The sequence below is a fragment of the Ursus arctos genome, chromosome X (genome assembly GCF_023065955.2).
Source record: "Ursus arctos isolate Adak ecotype North America chromosome X, UrsArc2.0, whole genome shotgun sequence".
NCBI classification, from domain to species: Eukaryota; Metazoa; Chordata; class Mammalia; order Carnivora; family Ursidae; genus Ursus; species Ursus arctos.
In genome coordinates, this window is record NC_079873.1 from 102,900,278 (window position 1) to 102,919,228 (window position 18,951).

Consider the following 18,951-nt stretch of genomic DNA (forward strand, 5'->3'; position numbering starts at 1 on the left):
TCCTTGAACATCTAGATATACGCTCAGCTCACTGCCTACTTACTGTTTTCTCTCCTTGGAATGTTCTCTCCCAGATATCCACACCGCTAACCCCCATATTTTCTCTGGAGAGGCTCTCCTTGGCCACCCTATATAAAAAACAGAAACGGCTCCTTCACCTCCTAAGTCCTGGCATTCTCTACCCTCATGTGTTTTCTTCCCATGGTACTTATCACCAGCTGGCATACATATACATTCAGACATAATACAAATACTTTCTCCACTATAATGCAAATTCTAGAGAGCACAAACTTTGCTTTAGTTCACTTCTGTAAAACAGTCCCTGGCATATATTAAGTACTCAATAAATGTTTGTTAAATAAATAGTGAGGCAGACAGCAAGAGATTGACAGAGTGTGCACATGAGAAGCAGGGACAATTTAACTAGTTCAAAACGTGTGCCATTTCATTCAATGAGCATTTACCCAGAGCCCTGGGATGGGAGACATTAATCTACTATTCCCTTAGTTGGACTCAAGTCTTGCATGTCAAGTCTTATGCATGTATGCCTGAGATGTGGTAAGGAGGATAATACAGTACATCTTTAAATAATATGATGTTCAACCAAAAAATTGGTGATCTGTTCCGAGGATAGAGAATAACCTGTCTGGGTTGAACTTTTTGACAAACATGCTGTATTGTTTGGGTGATTTGAGGAATTTTCAAGGCTAATTCTGACTATCTGTAATATCTGCTTTGAGACCTAATGTCAGTAAAGGATATGACCCTATGGTAAAACCTTGGGCTTTAAGTCTATTTTTGGTATGCCATTTATTAGAGAGCATGACATTGGGCAAGTAACTTATTCTCCATAAAGCTTTGTTTCCTCATCGATGAAATGAGAATGATCACATTCCTGTTTTGTTGGGTGGCTGAGAGGACTAAACAAGAAAATGCAAGTAAAAACACTATGACTGTCAAATGGCAAGTGATTAGTATATATTAACTACTATATTGTGACTTTTATAAAGATCTAATAAGAATATTTAACATATGTAAAATCCCTCATCCTTTCTTATAAGTTGTGTGAACTGCATTTGTTAGCTCTAAAATCACTTGAGACATGATAACATATTCTTTTTAGGAAAAGGTTACAAATAAGGTCTTTAAAAAGAATAAAATGAGCCATATATTCAATAATTCCCAATATCTAAAATCACACTTACATTACCTCAGTTACCAGCATAATCCTGCTCAGTTATGGTTTTTGAGCCTTTTGTGAACAACTGTGTAAATTCCAAGTACTTTGAAAAATGCTTGATGATCCTTCTGATGAATAGTCTTTCCTCTGTTGACTGCTGACTGCCTACCTCTTAGGTATTCCAAACTCACAAAAACTGGGCACCAATGGTGTGTCAGTAGTCCTCAAGACTACTCCCAAGTTTGATGATGCAGCAGAACTTATAGGACTTAGAAGTCGTTATACTAATAGATATGATTTAATATAGTGAAACGATACAGAGCAGGATTAATAAAGGGAAAAAGTGCATTGGGTGGAGTCTGGAGGATACTGGCACCAGTTTCCAAGTGCCCTCTCCCAGTGGAGTTGCATAGGACATGCCTTAATCAATCTCCCAGCAACTAACTGCAGCAACATGTATGATGTGCTTTTTGCCAGGAAAGCTCTCTTGCGTCTAAGAGGCCAGGGTTTTTTTTACAGGGTTCAGTCACCAAATCTTCACTCTCCCAGAAGAATAGCAGGTGCTCCCATAATCATACTTTTCGTACAAATAATCTAGAAAAGCTTGTACAACATGGCTCAAGGTTCCAGGCATGTAAAACACCCACCAATTAATAACAAAGGCTTAGTTTCCAGGAGTTAGCCAAGGGCCAATTACGCAAGTAGACCCTTCTGAAAATGTACACGATTTGAACAACTCAGACCTGCTGGGTTAACTCTTTCTTTCCTATACCCGTGGCAAGTTAAGACATACAATTCAGGGTATGAAGAGTGACTACAGATCAGGTAAGCCACTTAAGAGACACAGTCCTCATACTGGGTCCATCCATCTCTTTCTTACCTTTCTAAGGATACCATTACTCTCCTTACATCTATACCTCACTCTGGAGCTTAGGAAAGCATGGCAGAAAGCACTAAGTTAAAAGCTTCATAATGAAATAGAGCTACTGTTTTACATCTCATTCTTCCTTTCAAAATCAAAAGCCAAAAGATGGAATAGAGCAGCAAGACCAGCATCTTCCGAACTATTTCTCAAGAAATATTAATTAGGTATTGTGCAAATAAATGGTTACATAAGTCTTGGGAACAATATATACAATATGCCTTCCTTGGAGATTTATGAGGTTTTCTAGCATTTTTAAAGCTCTAATCTTAAAAACAAAAAACTTAATTTTATAAATCTAGCCATTTACTGAATTTCTTTTTCCAGGAGAAATTTTAGATTGGAACATCTATTAACATCTGATGGAATACTGTTGGGGAAACTCTAGAATAGAAACATTTTGCCAGAGGTTCTTAAGTGTGAGATGGCATACCAGCATGTTGGAACCATCCCAGTCATAACATAGGTGATTCTGAATGTACTTGGATATTCTACTTTTGTAATTTTTTTTCAATTAACAACTACAAGTTGATTTTATCATTATCTAATGACTGGAACTGAAAACAATGTTAGCACCAATGCTGAGTAAATTGGCCATGACAATGCAATCAATAATAAGAAAATGTAATGAGCTGATCAGTGAAGAGACAAAACTTGATTACATAATCACATTCAGTAAACTCACTGACTTCTAATTTTGGCAAAGGTACCGTTGCTCTTTCAAACACTCAAGAATAGGCTTACTGTTTCATCAAAGTTTTCAGCCTAACTAAAGGATGGTCTACTTGTGTCAGGAAAAGACCCAGCAAGAATAAAATGAGAATTCAAGAGAAAGGTGCAAGTACTAACACTAACACTGGTATGAAATTACATAGCAGAACTGGCAAAAGTCATCCAGGAAACAAATTATAACCTAAATATAGTTCTCTGGCATAGTTCACATATCTAGAAATGTCATTGCTATTTCCTTTGTTACTGGGTGCTACAAAAGACCATTCTGGGTTACTAATGACAACCACATGTTCTTTCATAATAAAAAGTGAGCTAGAAAGTAGAAATGAAGTTTGAAGAGAAGGAGGAAAAAAGAAGACTGAGCCCTCAATCTTATTCCCCAGTTCAAACATATCCTTTTCCTTGCTCTTGATTAAGAACCTTCAAAATCATTCCCATTTTCACCACTCTTAGACCCCTGAAATATTAAACTTAAAATATTTCACTCATCTTCCCTCTTCCCCGCTACTCTAGGGTTCTTATTTCTACCTATGTTTCCGAATTTTCACTAGTCAAGAGACTCATCACCACAAGGAAGCAGACAAAGAAAAGAAGTGGAAGTTTCACAAGTCATTCAGCATAAATTGTAAATTAATTGTGTCATTTGGAACCACTTAACTTTCCTTTTAGAACAAATCTAACCAGTGCTCAAAGTTTTATATATCTATCTTTTTACTAAGACAAAATGAGCAAATAACTGCTAAATCTCACCTGATGCTTCATGTAATGATTCATGTAGGGAGTTGCCATTCTACTAACTTTGAGGCAAAATGGACAAAGCAAGTTCTTAGTGTTTTCATGGGAGGCTCTAAAATGACTTTCTACATCAGAAAATGTTGATGATCTAAACTGGCACACCTAGAAATATAAAGAAGGTTTAGTTTAACTTGAGAGTTTATAACTGATATCCAATTACAACAAAGTAGCAATGAGGAGTCATTTGTTTAGAGGAATATTATGCACTAATTTAGCTCTGTTGCCTATATAGCCAAGAATTCTAGCACTGAAAATAATAAGTATAATCTTTGAAACAGAAAAGTTATCATTCAAAGTTTAGGGATAGATTCCTAAATATAACCAGATTTCCTTCTTCTTTTCATTTTCAGATCTACTACCCCCCCATCTTGCTTGAATTTTCAAACTCTGACATCTCTTGTCCTAGAAAGTTTTCCCTGCTATATAAAATAGAATATTCTTTTTTTTTGGATTTTAAATAGCATCCAGGCTATGACAGAAGCTATTTTTCTTATCTTGCTATCTTATTGGGAACCATTTCAAATTCTGGAAAAATACCGGTCCCAAAGGATTTAGTTGAGTTCCCCATAACTAACAGCATTTCCTACTTCTCTGTCATGTCTATATTCTTCTCTACATGGTAAGAAAATCCATATATTTGTCTTCTCCAGCAGGGCATTTTGTTTGTCTAGTACAGGGGTCAGTCAACTCTGGCCTCCAGTCCAAGTCCAAGCCACCATCACCACATATATGAGATATATCAAGGGAGTTTCCACTATTGAAGAGGGTCTTCAATTTTAGTAATTCATTTTATTCAAACAGTTAAAAAGATCAATAGAATAATACTATTTTGTGGCACATGAAAATAAAACAAACCGCTAAGTACATGACAAAATGTATGTGTACCTGGCAAATATATGGCATTTCACCGGGTTTATGAGTATCCTTCATATGTTGCAAAAGAGCATGTTCTGTTTCAAATGATAATTCACAGATTTTACAAATAGCTGAAAGTGGAAAAAAACACATCACACCATTTTATGGATGTATATAAATAACAGATTCATTTTGTACATCCACGACAACAGCAATAAGTAGTAAGAGTAATGTGGTGGTGACTCCAACAGTTCTATAGTTGTTAACTCTGTAACGTTGTTCCATGAACTTTACTTATATTAGCTTACTTCTCATGCCGTCACTGACAGAGTACTGCTATTTTACCTCCATTTTTTAGATGAGGAACCTGAGGTACAGAAAGATTAAGTAACTTGCCTGAGATCTCGTAGCTGTATTAAAGATACAGAACTGGAATTTAAATCCTAGCTAACCCCAGACTCTGTGATGTTTAACTATCATTGCAGTTACTTCTCTTATGAGAGTGTAAATCAAGACCAATGATTTCATACTTGCAAAACAGATAATCTGAATTTTTTAACTTAGCCCCCTACATACAATGAATGCATGAGTTATGCAAAGGAAGTTTCTATGTACAAGAGGGACTTCAGTTTTAGAAAGCAATTCTATTGAAAAGTTTATACAAGTTAAAACTTGTTTTTTAACTGTGCCCTCAAATCCAAAGTCTATTTCTTATTTTTAGGTTTCTTATCAGAATTCTTAAGGATCCTTCATAGTTTAGATGACCAAAATCATTACTGTTCAAGACTTCAATAAAACTGTGACTTACTAGAAAACTCATGGGGAGTGTGTGTACTCTCAATGTGACACTGCAGCTGGAATGGTGTGGGATACTGACGGTAGCAGTGCTGGCAGGTGGTGTGGTTTTCCCAGCTCTCACTGTTCTGCTTCTCAAGTTCCAAATGGTGCTTCATGTGGTTCATAAACCTGTAAGTGATTGTCAACAGGTGCAAATATTCAGATTTATAACCAAGGGGAAAAAACCTCCCAAATAAGGATTTGAACCTAAATGGTAAAAATCCAGTTGTAGTACTCAAAATAATATCTCCAAAGCCTTAAACTCCTCTAGAAAAGTGTGCACTTTAAATAATCACATTTATTTGTTTGTTTGTCAAAGAGAGAGCAGAAGCAGGGGAGGGGCAGGCAGAGGGAGAAGCAGGTTCCCAGCTGAGCAAGGAGCCGGTGGGGGACTTGATCCCAGGAACCTGGGATCATGACCTGAGCCAAACACAGACGCTTAACCTACTGAGCCACCCAGGTGTCCCAATAATCACTTTCATTAAATGGCTCAGTAAACATTTTTCTTTGCATCTTTGTTTTAAAATAATCTACTAATATAGTTCATATGAAATACCACTAATTTGCTAGAACTCTTCATCATTATTTTAGATTTAAAAAATTTTATAAAGAATAGGCTTCTTTTCCATAGATGAAGTGCTATTTACATTTTAAAATAAAATCCTTAAAGAAAGAAAACCCAGTTACCAAAAGCAGCTACAGAGTCCTGAGAGAACTCTTTTAAAAGGCCTTAAAGATATACAATAGGTTGTCAGCTGCTTAACGACAAATTAGTATTTTTATTTGTGTTTTGGTTTCTAAATGCATGTAGTAGCAATTTTAATACCTATAATTATAAGAACTTTTCTTAATTAGAAGAACCTTTTGTTTTATTTAATGATGCTGGTTTACTGTGAGCACAAACACTTCATTTTTCACAGACCGTGCCCTCCGAAGCAAGCCCATTTTTTAGCTCTACATTCCACTGTCAGATTCCCTAATAGGTTTCTTATGAAAAGGAACTGTGATCCCCAATGGCAGAGAGTACAATATAAAAAGGCAGATCTATTTCAGAGGGCTTATTAAAACTTTTTACTAAATTTCAAAGTAAAGTTATTCAATCAAATTAACAACTTTGATACTGAGTCAAATATTAAGTTATTCATTATGAGTCCCAAAAGGATATAATCTTGAAGTGATTATGTCATCATCCTAGATAGCAATCATAATATACAGGCTTTAACATTTATCTTTTCACATCTCCTCCTTATGGTACACTCTGAAATATCTTTTTTCCTCCTTTAATTTTTTTTAAGTAGGCTCCATGCCCAATGTGAGGTTTAAACTCACCACCCTGAGATCGAGTCACATGCTCTGCCAACTAAAACACCCAGGTACCCCCTCCTCCTTTAATTTTAATAACATCTCTATTAAAATCTGTTTTTAAAAAATCCTAGTTTAGCCTAAATATTTACATATAAAGGCCATGAGCCATTAACCTTTCAGCTCATAACTTTAAGTAATAAATAAAATCTATCTGTATAAAGTGATCTGTTAACTAGCTAGCTCTCAGTTATTGCACTGCCCCCTTCAGCAGTGCATATTTCTCAAGCCAGCAGATGGAGATATGGGAAAAAGCAACCCCCTTACAAACCTATACTCAGAATAAAATAGCCCTAACTGGTTTTAGTGACAATGTGGGAAAAAATAATCCTACAATATCTTGACAGGGCAGAGAGTAGAAATCTTGAACGATTTAGCTTCTGTCATCCTCTAAAACCATCAATTTGCCATCTTAGATTTTACCATTAAGGTAAAATGTTATTTAACACATAGTAACCTCTTTGGTTATCCAGTGTCTACTGTTCAGGTTTTGTTTAATAAACAATATGTCAAAAATGCTACAAAATTTCTAAATGTTATAAAATATGGTTAGCTTAAAATTTCTAGATATTCTGATAATCTGTAACCAGTCTTTTGGAATGAAAACAAGAAAAAGGAAATTTCATGTTTAATAGTAAATGGACTAATCTCACAGGAAAAAACAAAAAGCTGAAAGAACTTCTAATATCATATGCCTAACATTTAAGTATAATAAGGAACTTAAACAGAGACCCACTTTCTTATGTATTTTACCAAATTTACTAATTTTATTTTTAATATATTTTACTGTAAAAAGGTAAAGATATGGAAGTGGGTCACAGAGTTCTATTGTAACACTGTTTCAGTCTTGTATCTCAAAGCACAATTCTCTTCTGTTAAGCTACTGGGCCATTAGCAACTGATGGCTGTAAGGGCTTGATAAAAGGAGGTAAAGAAGTGTGAAAACTCGTATGAATAATATATGTAAAAGGTCTTTGAAAACTATAAGGCACTACCACAAATGTAGCATTCATAATTGTTTTAGGTTTATATTACAGTGCATTTCAGAGTTTTTTTATGTACTTCATTTTGGACTCGAGAATTCATCAGACAATAAAACAAATGCTAGGCTTAGAAATGACCTATAGGATACTTAAGAATGCTAGTTACAAAGGACAGTTATCAAGGGTAAATATCTTTAAAAGTTTACGTATACATGTGTGCATGGGTGTGTGCCACAATATACATACATATGACTATCTCATCTAAGGGAAGTACACTGATGTCTACAATTTTCTCTGAAATGTAAAAAAAATCAGACTCTATGGATGAACAGGTATGTGATAACACAAGTGAGGTAAAATGTAAATGGTAGAATCAAGGTGGTAAATATACAGATGTTCACTGTAAAATTTTTTCAACTTTGCTGAATATTTGAAAAATTTTATAATAAAATGTTGAAAAGAGAATGTCAGACTACATAACCAATGAAAAATACCAATCAGTATATCTTGTTACTTTGTTTCTGTTACTATCTTACTTAGGATGGTAGATATGTAATATGCCATATTACTCAAAGACTGCAAAGTATAAGTTCCTAAAATTTAAAGCACACATGTATAAATCTTCAAAATCAAAAATTAAATCTTTACTTTTATTTATTTTATTTTTTAAAAGATTATTTATTTATTTATTTGACAGAGAGAGACAGCCAGCGAGAGAGGGAACACAAGCAGGGGGAGTGGGAGAGGAAGAAGCAGGCTCCCAGTGGAGGAGCCTGATGTGGGGCTCGATCCCAGAACACCAGGATCACGCCCTGAGCCGAAGGAAGACGTTTAACAACTGCGCCACCCAGGCGCGCCTAAATCTCTACTTTTAAAATGTGTTAAATTATAAACTCAAAGCAGACATGTTTCATAAACTGGCACTTCTCTAAAGAAGATCATCAAAAATGTCACTTTCTCTGCAAGGTTAATGTGGTATGATAAATATGAATTGAAAAACTAGAACATTAAATAAGACTAATATGGAAGAGGTCAAACTGGATAAAGTAGTTCTTGTGATAGGAGAAGGAGATTCAAAAGAAGCTAAATAATAAAAATATCTCATTGAAAATTCCGAGTTCAATGATAAATACAGACAAGTGATTTTTCTCTAAGTTAAAATAAATGTTGCCCTTTCTTAAGCTGTATTAAAGAAATACAACTAAGTGGATCCAAGTGTCAGACTCCTAAAATACAATAAAAGACAAAAGCTTTGACATGATAATCTGCCTTTATTCTTAGTAGAAAGTGTTAAAATTGCTTATCTAGGATAGCACAGGAAAATAAAGATACAATATTTACATCAGTAGCATCCCAATTTTCAGACAGAAAGAGAAATAAGTATTTACATACCTAATATTGTTTTTGAGAACTTTCAAGCAGCTGAAGCATTTAAAGGTTGTGTAAGTCTTCTGTTCATCATCAACAGCTCCTTCATGTCTTCCATAGTAAAAGTCACTAACTAACATGATCAATTTTCCTTTCTCCGCCCCAGTCTTATTTTTATTTTCAGTAATTGCAAGTTCTGCTTTAATCATTTCCAAAAATTTATTTACCATGTCTGGACAACAACGCTGAAAGAGAAAAAAAAATATATGTAAGTTTTACTTAGATCTCTTCAAAAAATTAGATACCAAAAAATGATTCTGTGTTTATAACCAGGGCCAGCCTATGTAAAACTATGCTTGGCAATATTTCTGGAGACACAGTCACCAAAATGTTGGCTTCTATCTTTATAGAGTCTAAAAAATTCAAATAATTAACACCACTTACCTTAGTAAAGAAATAACTTCAAAAATTAAAAACCTGAGGCCAGGGATGGCCATATATCTAATACCATTTTCCTTGTAATTCCAAATTTTCAGATGTAAATATTTAATAATTGATCCTTGGCCAAAAATCATTCATTTCATATCTGTCAAGATACAGCTTAAAAGGAAAGGTAGTTTTGGGGCGCCTGGGTGGCATAGTGGTTAAGCGTCTGCCTTCGGCTCAGGGCGTGATCCCGGCGTTGTGGGATCGAGCCCCACATCAGACTCCTCCGCTATGAGCCTGCTTCTTCCTCTCCCACTCCCCCTGCTTGTGTTCCCTCTCTCGCTGGCTGCCTCTATCTCTGTCGAATAAATAAATAAAATCTTAAAAAAAAAAGGAAAGGTAGTTTCATCTTATTTTTTTAAAAGATTGTATTTATTTATTTGACAGAGAGAAAGCACTAGCAGGGAGAGCTACAGGCAGAGGGAGAGGGAGAAGGAGGCTCCCCACTGAGCAAGGAACCCAATATGGGCTCAATCCCAGGACCCTAGGATCATGACCTGAGCTGAAAGGAGACACTTAACTGACTGAGCCACCCAGGAGCCCCGGAAAGGTAGTTTTATATGCCATTATGTACGTGCTAAATTATCAAATAATATAGTAGTATTTCGGTAAAGCCTGGTTGGAACTAGACTCTAAGCACAGGTATCCTGCCACTCCCCAGTCTCAAAGTACTGGAAAATGTATGGGACACAAAAAAAAGAAGCATAAATTACAATCTAAAAACCTCAACACATTCTATCTAGAATGCTGAAATACGTGAAGGGAAAATCAACTTCATGAATAAAATCAAGACCTCATATAAACTGACCCTAACATGGAATACTTTCATAAATAAATTTTTAATTTTCAATGAGATAAAACTAGTTCATTTATTATATACAATTTTCAGTTGTGGAATTTCACTAGAAGAATTCTTTAATAATAACTAGAGGGCAAAAATATAAACTTTTCTAAAAACCCAAACTACATACTCATAAGGCAACCACAAAGTGAAAAACTTAGAAAAATAAAAGAACAAAAAATTGTGACAGAATCAAGACCAATTAAACCTAGCAGATCAATTAAATCTATCCTATCAACGAATACAGATGGGTGGGTTTAACTCAGCTACTGAAAAAAGAAATTTCACATAGGATCACAAAAGAAAAAACGACTCTGTGAAATCAAGAAATATACCAAAAACAAAGTGATTTGGAAGTCTCGAAAATAAAAGATAAACAAAGAATATAACAGGCAAATGGTAATAATGAGAAAACAAGGGTTGTGAAATTGATGTCAAACAAAATAGAATCCAGGCCAAAAAGGGAACACTTAATAAAAATGCTAAAGGATACATTTACAATGAAGTTAAAAGAGATAGATCCATCTATATCCTAAATAGTAACGGCCATAAAACAGAATTGGAAGATATCAAAGAAAATAGTGGTAATTTAAGACTATGAGACCTACTCAAAAAATGACAGAGCAAATAGATGGATATAGATGAAGATACAGGAATCTCAATAGCATATTAATATGTTAGATCTGATAGATAACTATCAAATTCCATACTCTTAAAACAAATAACACCCCTTATTTACAAGTTCCTATGTAACATTCAAGAAAACAGCCCATACAATTTTCAAAATGGGGAGAAAAGGAACCTGGGTTTTGCCATCAAAGAGACTGAGGTTTGAATCTCACAGCTATGCCAATTAATTGCCTATAAAACAATGAGAAAAAAATCTGGCCTAAAGAATTTTCTAAGGATTAAATGAAATAATACTTTAAAGCTTAGTACGATGTCTTAGATCAATAGGATGTTTGACTTACACTCTAAAAATTCTTCCTTTGGAAGAAAAGATTATCTTTGTGGTATACCAATCTTCTAACCTATTATAATAGCAAAACATCATTCACAAAAATCCAAAATTCATACTTTTTCAAAATGGGAATCCTTACTGTAATATTATATAAATTTAACTGATACATAAAAATGCATAAGTGGAATGCCTGGGTGGCTCAGTCGGTTGGGCGTCTGCCTTTAGCTCGGGTCATGGTCCCAGAGTACTGGGACTGAGTCCCACATCGGGCTCCTTGCTCAGCAGGGAGCCTGCTTCTCCCTCTGCCTGCTGTTCCCCTGCTTGTGCTCTCTCTCTCTCTGACAAATAAATACAAAATCTTTTAAAAAAATGCATAAGCTAGAATGTAAAATTCTCACTTATTTTTTTAACCACTAACAGTGCTACAAGAAATAAAAGCTACATTTTAGAGAATGTTCGTCACTTTCTTCAGGTGCAGAAATATATATAATGTACTATGATTTGTGTATAAAATAGAGGGAAAATAAGAACATTCATGTATGCCTATATATTCAGAAATTAAGTCAAAGAGGATATAAAACAAATTAATAAAATATGATTTCCTTTGCAAGTCCTATTGGGAACTAGGCAAAAAGTGGGATTCTTCACTGTATACCTTCTTTTTTATTTAAAATTTTTACTTTAATTCAAGTTAGTGAACATACAGTGTTATATTATTTTCAGGTGTACCATGCAATGATTCAACACTTCCATACAACACCTGGTACTCATCACAACAAGTGCACTCCTTAATCACCTATTTCACCCAGTTCCTCCCCCTCTGGTAACCATCAGTTTTTGTTCTCTATAGTTAGGAGTCTGCTTCTTGGTTTGTCTCTCTCTTTCTCTTTTTCCCTTTGCTCATTTATTTTGTTTCTTAAATTCCATATATAAGTGAAATCATATGGTATTTGTCTTTCTCTGACTGACTTATTTCGCTTGGCATTACACTCTCTAGCTCCATCCATGTCATTGTAAATGGCAAGATTTCACTTCTTACAGCTGAATTCATATTCCATTGTGTATATATTCCACATCTTTATTCATTCATCAATTGATAGACACTTGGGCTGCTTCCATATCTTGGCTATTGTAAATAGTGCTGCTATGAATATAGGGGTGAATATAGGTGCAGGTATCTCTCTGAATTAGTGTTTCTGTATTCTCTGGGTAAAATACCCAGTAGTGCACTTGCTGGGTGGTAGGACAGTTCTATTTTTAACTTTTTGAGGAACCTCCATACTGTTTTCTCCATCAGTTCACATTCCCACCAACAGTGCATGTCAGCTCCTTTTTCTGCACATCCTTGCCAACACCTGTTGTTTCTTGTATTGTTGATTTTAGACATTTTGACAGGTGTGAGGTGATATCTTATTGTAGCTTTAATTTGCAGTTCCTTGATGGTAAAGGATGATGAACACCTACCTTCTCATACTTTTTGAATCACATGACTTTATTACCCTTCCCCCAAATTAAATAAACTAAAGATAACTAAACCACTTGGCCCTTTCTCTTCTCTTTCCATCTATATGCAAAACATAAAAACATCAAGTATCTCTACACAATATTACATAGATAGGAAGACTGAAAACACTGGCAGAAGTTAATTTTTATATAAAACCCAAACCCAAAGTCCAGTTCACAGGAATCACACTCAGGGAGGTAGACATAGTGATAGATCAAATATAGTTTTGCCCAAGAATAAAGAAATTGTATTTGGAATTTTACACTTCTTTTCCCTCTACATTTTTTGTAAAATGCTGAATTTCAATGAAAAATTTGCCAAACTTTGAAACAGCAAGCAATAACTTTTCCTAAGTTGCTTCCTTGCTTTGAATCTTCTTATCCCCTCCTTCCTGAATGTAATTTGCATTGCCTTTGTTCTTGCCTCCTTTCTCCCTTCTTGCCATTTATAATTGCAAGAAGAACACAGATTATTTCCACAGACACACACAACACTGCAATATTGACTAAAATATTTTAAGTGGAGTAATACCAAACCTCATACTTCATTAGTATTTTGAAAATTACCTAAAACCTAATTTCAAGAGCTTCCTACACCAACATAAACTAGAATTAACTTATAACAACTATACAAACTATATTCTGGATTGAGTTAACACTGTCATTTCTTGTGAAATACTCCACCAATAGGAGCTTATGTCTGAGTGTTGAACATGAAAATGCAAGACTGAGATTTTGAGTAATGTGACATGCATATGTCACCAGACAAAAAATCATGTTAAAAAAAAGGAATTTTTAAGTTACAGGAAAGATTAAAGCACCAAACGAAATGTCTGCTTTACAAGAGGTTTGAAGAATGGCATGACTTAGTCAATAAAATATTCTGATTAATACATTATTTTCATTAAAAGTTAAATACAATATGCTCTAGAGATTCTTTTTTTTTAAAGTAGGTTCCACGCCCAGCAGGGAGCCCAATGCAGGGCTCAAACTCACCACCATGAGATCAAGACCTGAGCAGAGATTAAGAGTCAGACACTTAACTGACTGACCCACCCAGGCGCCCTACAATATGCATAGAGATTCAAGTGCCACGTGTGAACCAGCCCCCTGGGGACTCTACTGGACAAAGGCTGCAGCCCCTGCACGACTCGGTGGCTGTGGTGTGTGGGACTCACTTATCTGGGAACTGTTTGGGATTGAATAAAGCAATGCAATTAGAGTTCACCCCAGAGATGGAGAGGATTCCCCCACCCCTGAACCGTTTTTGTTGGTTGGGGCAGATGACTTTACAAATGAGATTTGCCACAGACATCTGCCCTACAAGTGGCAAAACGTCAGAAATGAAGAGAAAGAAATGTTAAGATCCAAGAAATAAATGATTCACCTGGGAAAGCTCCAACACCCGCCAACACTCTTAGGGCTTTCACTAAGAGAAACACTGGACTTTCTACAAAGTCTTCTAGGTATAATACTTTAAAGAGGTCAGAGGTAGGTCTATTTCTTCCATTTCTTAAAGTACTACATATTGTGTTTAATGTATTCTCTCAAGCCTCAGAGAGAGATCAATGACAGTCACATCTCTTAGACAAAGCAACAACTAAAGCTTTGATCTAGCATCCTTAGTTTTAAAGCAACTCCCACACATTGTCACTTTCACCTTACTTCAGCAACCAGCTCCAGAAAACAGATATTTTTACTGATAATTTTTATGGTGGATAAAGTCATTATCACATCTAATAAAATTATCAAGGATTACTTGGTATCCTCTAATATCCCCCCAAAAATGCAATATGCATATACTATAGTACATACAAGCTTAATCTTTAAGATTTCGTGATTGGGAAAGATTTTAAAATCTTGTATAAAGATAATCATCATGAATATCAATTTTTACTTAAGTTATATAGAAATACCAATGAGAAGATTTCTTATCTAAATACCTGCACAAACTAGCATTTACTATATATCAATCCTTAATGTTTTCAGAGATTTGTCAATATTTTTGAAATTCAAATTTTGAAAAAGTTTTACCTTCATGTGATATTTCAAAGGATCCAGAAGATTAAACTTTACATTGCACTTTGGACAAGATCTTAGAAAAGGTGTTCCAGTTTTATAGTGAGCTGATGAGGTATTTGTACCTAAAATAGATTAAGAACTTTTAGGACTCAAATTCTTTTTTAAACATTAAACAACCAGTAATAAAAGTTTAAAAATTCATCAAAATTTCTAAAATTTATGTATAAATAATACAATTTCTATTTCATATGCTAGATTCATATTTACCTTTTGATATCATAACATGGGAAGATGTCACTGGAGGAGAGTTAGTTAGAGACAATGAAGCACAAGGACTTATTTCAGAAATACTTTCGCTGGTCTTTGGCTTTTTTGGAGTAACACTGTTTACTTTAGAAGCAGAAGAACGTTTTAATATAGGCAGAGTTTGATCTATACCTAGAATGATTTAAATAGTGGGAAAAATATCTGTAAATACTTTAGGACAGAACACTGCTTACAAATGCTATTAAAATGGCTTTATATTTGAATTTAAGTAAAAACACTTTGAAGCTAAATTAAAGATAATATAATTGAATTATAACATACAAATTACAAAGAATGACCAAAATTTATATGATCAAAAAAAGAAAAAAATTTATATGATCAATAGGTAGAAAGAAATTGTACAAACAGCCATTATGAACTACACGTATTTGAACAATTCATGAAATAAACTTTTTATACAAAAAAATTCTAAAAATACTTTCAAATAAAGAAATATATAAATAGATATAAAAGAAGTCAGACCAAAAGAATCCGAAGCAAAAAAAAGAAAAAAAATTAAAGCACAGAGAATGTTCTAAGCTCAGTTCCCACAAATGAATTTATCTTCAGATGCTTAAGTACATTTGGGCTTGGAAACAAAAGCCACCTTTATTCTAAAAATTTAGAGAAACCCTTTAAGATACTTAAAAAAACCTTAAGATGTCTAATGGAAAACTCAAGTTGGTTCTTTTTCCACTTATTAACAATCTGATGGGTTTAAATTATCTGTTTATTCCCTATGAACAAAGTACAAACAACTAATCTTGAATAATACCTTGCCCATTCATAGGAAAAGGCTTAAGAAGTTAGTATAATGGTCTAAAAAACTATAATCCCCTGAGGCTAATGGTTTTGCCTTAAGGAATATAGTAAGCATGTCGGATAGAAAAACTCTGCCTTTACCTTTTTAAAAAAACTAGATTTTTACATAAAATCTTATTTGAGGAGATTTCATTACTAAAGATAGTTCTGAGTTTGAAAACCATCACCTTAAAGGCTAAGAGATCATGTAATTCAGGGCATTTGCAAGACAAGTGGGGCTATTTAGGCTATAACCAGACACAGCAAGTCCTTTTGAAAGTAACACACACTTGTACTTTGTGATAAAGATTCTAAAACTGCACATGATATTTTAATGCTCCCAACTGCACACTAATAGACGCAGTAGAATAGAGCAATACAAGGAAAAGGAGAGCACTGCGTTAGTGGGCTCCTCTGCCAAATCTGTTTCATTCTTTGAGATAACAGAAATGATGTTTTTCCATCTTCAAGGACATGGTTACTGACAGCTATACTGCAGGCACTTGGGACTGATTTCTGTGTAATCACTAACATTTTTCTCAAATGCTTAGGTTACTTGAACAACCAATGAGTGCTGGTATTTTGGCAACTAGTTCTCTAGCAGGCTGTATAGTAAACATAGACTGTTCTGTATATAATTTTTTAAAGCATGAGTAAATCTCCCAGTGAAATAAAATCACTTTGAGCTCAATAGTTTTAAATTCTAACCCTTTAACTTGTTTATTTCTATTGCCTCTGGCTTCTGCTGTTCATTATCTCCAACAGTGCCAATAAAAATCCTATTCTCAAACAATGAATCATGGAACACTACATCAAAAACTAATGATGTACTGTATGGTGACTAACATAATGTAATAAAAAATTAAAATAAATAAAAATAAAAATCCTATTCTCATTCTTCAAAATCAAGTTCAAATCTAACCTCTCCAAGAACCATCTATAATCATCCTTGACAGGAGTCCATTAATCATGCTTCTGAACACATAATACATATTATCATTCATAATTATCATTCTAAGAACCATTTATTGTCAAGTCCCTTAAAGGTTTAAGGCATTTTTCATTTCTCACTTATCTCATTTGAGCCTCAAAAAAGGCCTGAGATAAGTAGAGCAAGAATTAAAATCATATCTCCAAATGGTGACTTCAGGTTTGGAGAATGAATGTATTATCTGAGAAAGATAAAAGTATATATTTCAATAAAATGAGAAAATTGAAGTGCAAAGAGGTGACTCGATAAAGGCCACAAAAATCTTTAGGATACAGGCTCAAACCTATACCTTCCTAATGACTATGACCCTATTTCACATCAAGGCAAAGTTCCACTCCCTGCAATACAATAACTTACAGAGAGAGTAGACATCACTGTCTTTATCCCCTAGAATCTTCAAGAATTTAGACTTTTTCTATGAATAAAGACCACGTGCTTTATAAAATCAGATTTCGGACAACTATTTAACTTCCTCATTCATTTTGGTTCTTGCTTATCTTACTAACTAGATAAGTGGCATCTAGAGAGGTGAATAACCATGTGTTATCAAAATGGGAAAAATATTTTTGGCAAACATAATACTATATATTTTTTCTATTTTGGTTTGGTAAATGTATATGAATTTATTAGTAAATAATTTAGACATTAAAAAATTCTTATGTACCTCTGTCCAATTATTGAAATATAATAAATTTACTAATATACAAACAGCAATTGTTTTGATTATGGGGAATTTTTCAACTAAATAAAAACCTTTCATGGCATACTAATTTATTTCAAGTTAATGAAGAACTTTGTTATTGTACACAATCAAAGAACTGTAATTCTTCAATTGAAAATTTACAGTATTCCTTCAATGGATATCTACTAAGTACTTACTATGCACAAATCATTATTTTTGTAATACTCCCTTTTTATAATAATACTCTAAATCATATTTTAACTATCTTATCAACATCATTCATTCGGAAAGAAAGACGCCAGCCTATTTAAAAAATCAACTATAACCATATACTTTTTCTCATACTATTCCTGGACTCACCGAAATTATATTAAGATTTTTCAGCCCATGGCTGGTTCCAAGTGAGAATGAGCTCAAAAAATACATGTTAGCTAACTTAATAGAAAGAAATACAATATTCTATTATTAAATACAAATTTACAAAAAAGAAATCCCACAAGAAAGGCATTCAGGGATTATTAGCTTCTATTCTATGGTATATGAAAAACTTAACATGAAGTTATGGGTTTCAAAATAGAAATTCATTCCACATCTATATTCATCAAGTTTCTTTTTATTATATTCAAAAAAAGTGCTAAGCCAAACCTTCTATGTAAATTGTTGATCCCTCTTGGGACAGTGGAATTGTATCCTGGGTCAAGTCAAAGAGTAACTCTGAAGAATCATCCGATTCAACTTGTGATGAATTCTTTGTAAAATCCTGTAAAAAGTTATAATCATTTTGTTTCATAAACTTTTATAAAGGGAAATTTAATTGTAGGACAATACTATAACACCATAATAATTTAATTACTAATAAGCTATAAAACACTAAGGTAATTATTACTCTCTGTCAAAGTTAGCATTTAGTGGGTAAAGGTTATATGGGAGCTGTCTGGATTACTTCTGCAATTTTCCTATAAATCCAAAAATAGTTTGAAATTAAAAGTTAAAATTAAAAAATAATGACAATATTATTGGCAAAGGAGACATGTTTTGGTACAACTTTTCTGCAAGAAAATTTTGGCAATATCTATCAAGGGCTTTAAAAAGTTCACATTCTTGTAGATCTTGGATACCAGTCTTTTATCTGTAGTATCATTTGCAAATATATTCTCCCATTCTGTGGGCTGCCTCTTAGTTTTTTTGACTGTTTCCTTGGCTGTGCAGAAGCTTTTTATCTTGATGAAGTCCTACAAAGAACTTCTCAAATTCAATACGCGAGAAACAAATAAATCATAAAATGGGCAGAAGATATGAACAGACACTTTTCCAATGATGACAT

General features: G+C 34.0%; 1 protein-coding gene across 3 annotated transcripts in view; it reads right to left on the bottom strand.

Annotated features, from left to right (window-relative positions):
• ZNF280C (zinc finger protein 280C) overlaps positions 1 to 18,951 on the bottom strand; it is a 60,859-nt gene that overhangs the window by 17,971 nt on the left and 23,937 nt on the right. For all 3 annotated transcript variants that reach the window (XM_026520583.4, XM_026520581.4, XM_026520584.4), the window contains 7 exons: positions 18,273 to 18,387; positions 15,115 to 15,285; positions 14,860 to 14,969; positions 9,059 to 9,279; positions 5,293 to 5,450; positions 4,515 to 4,615; positions 3,585 to 3,731 (listed from right to left, as the gene is read on the bottom strand). In XM_026520583.4, coding sequence (XP_026376368.1) covers positions 3,585 to 3,731; positions 4,515 to 4,615; positions 5,293 to 5,450; positions 9,059 to 9,279; positions 14,860 to 14,969; positions 15,115 to 15,285; positions 18,273 to 18,387 — 1,023 coding nt within the window. The remainder of the gene's footprint in view (positions 1 to 3,584; positions 3,732 to 4,514; positions 4,616 to 5,292; positions 5,451 to 9,058; positions 9,280 to 14,859; positions 14,970 to 15,114; positions 15,286 to 18,272; positions 18,388 to 18,951) is intronic.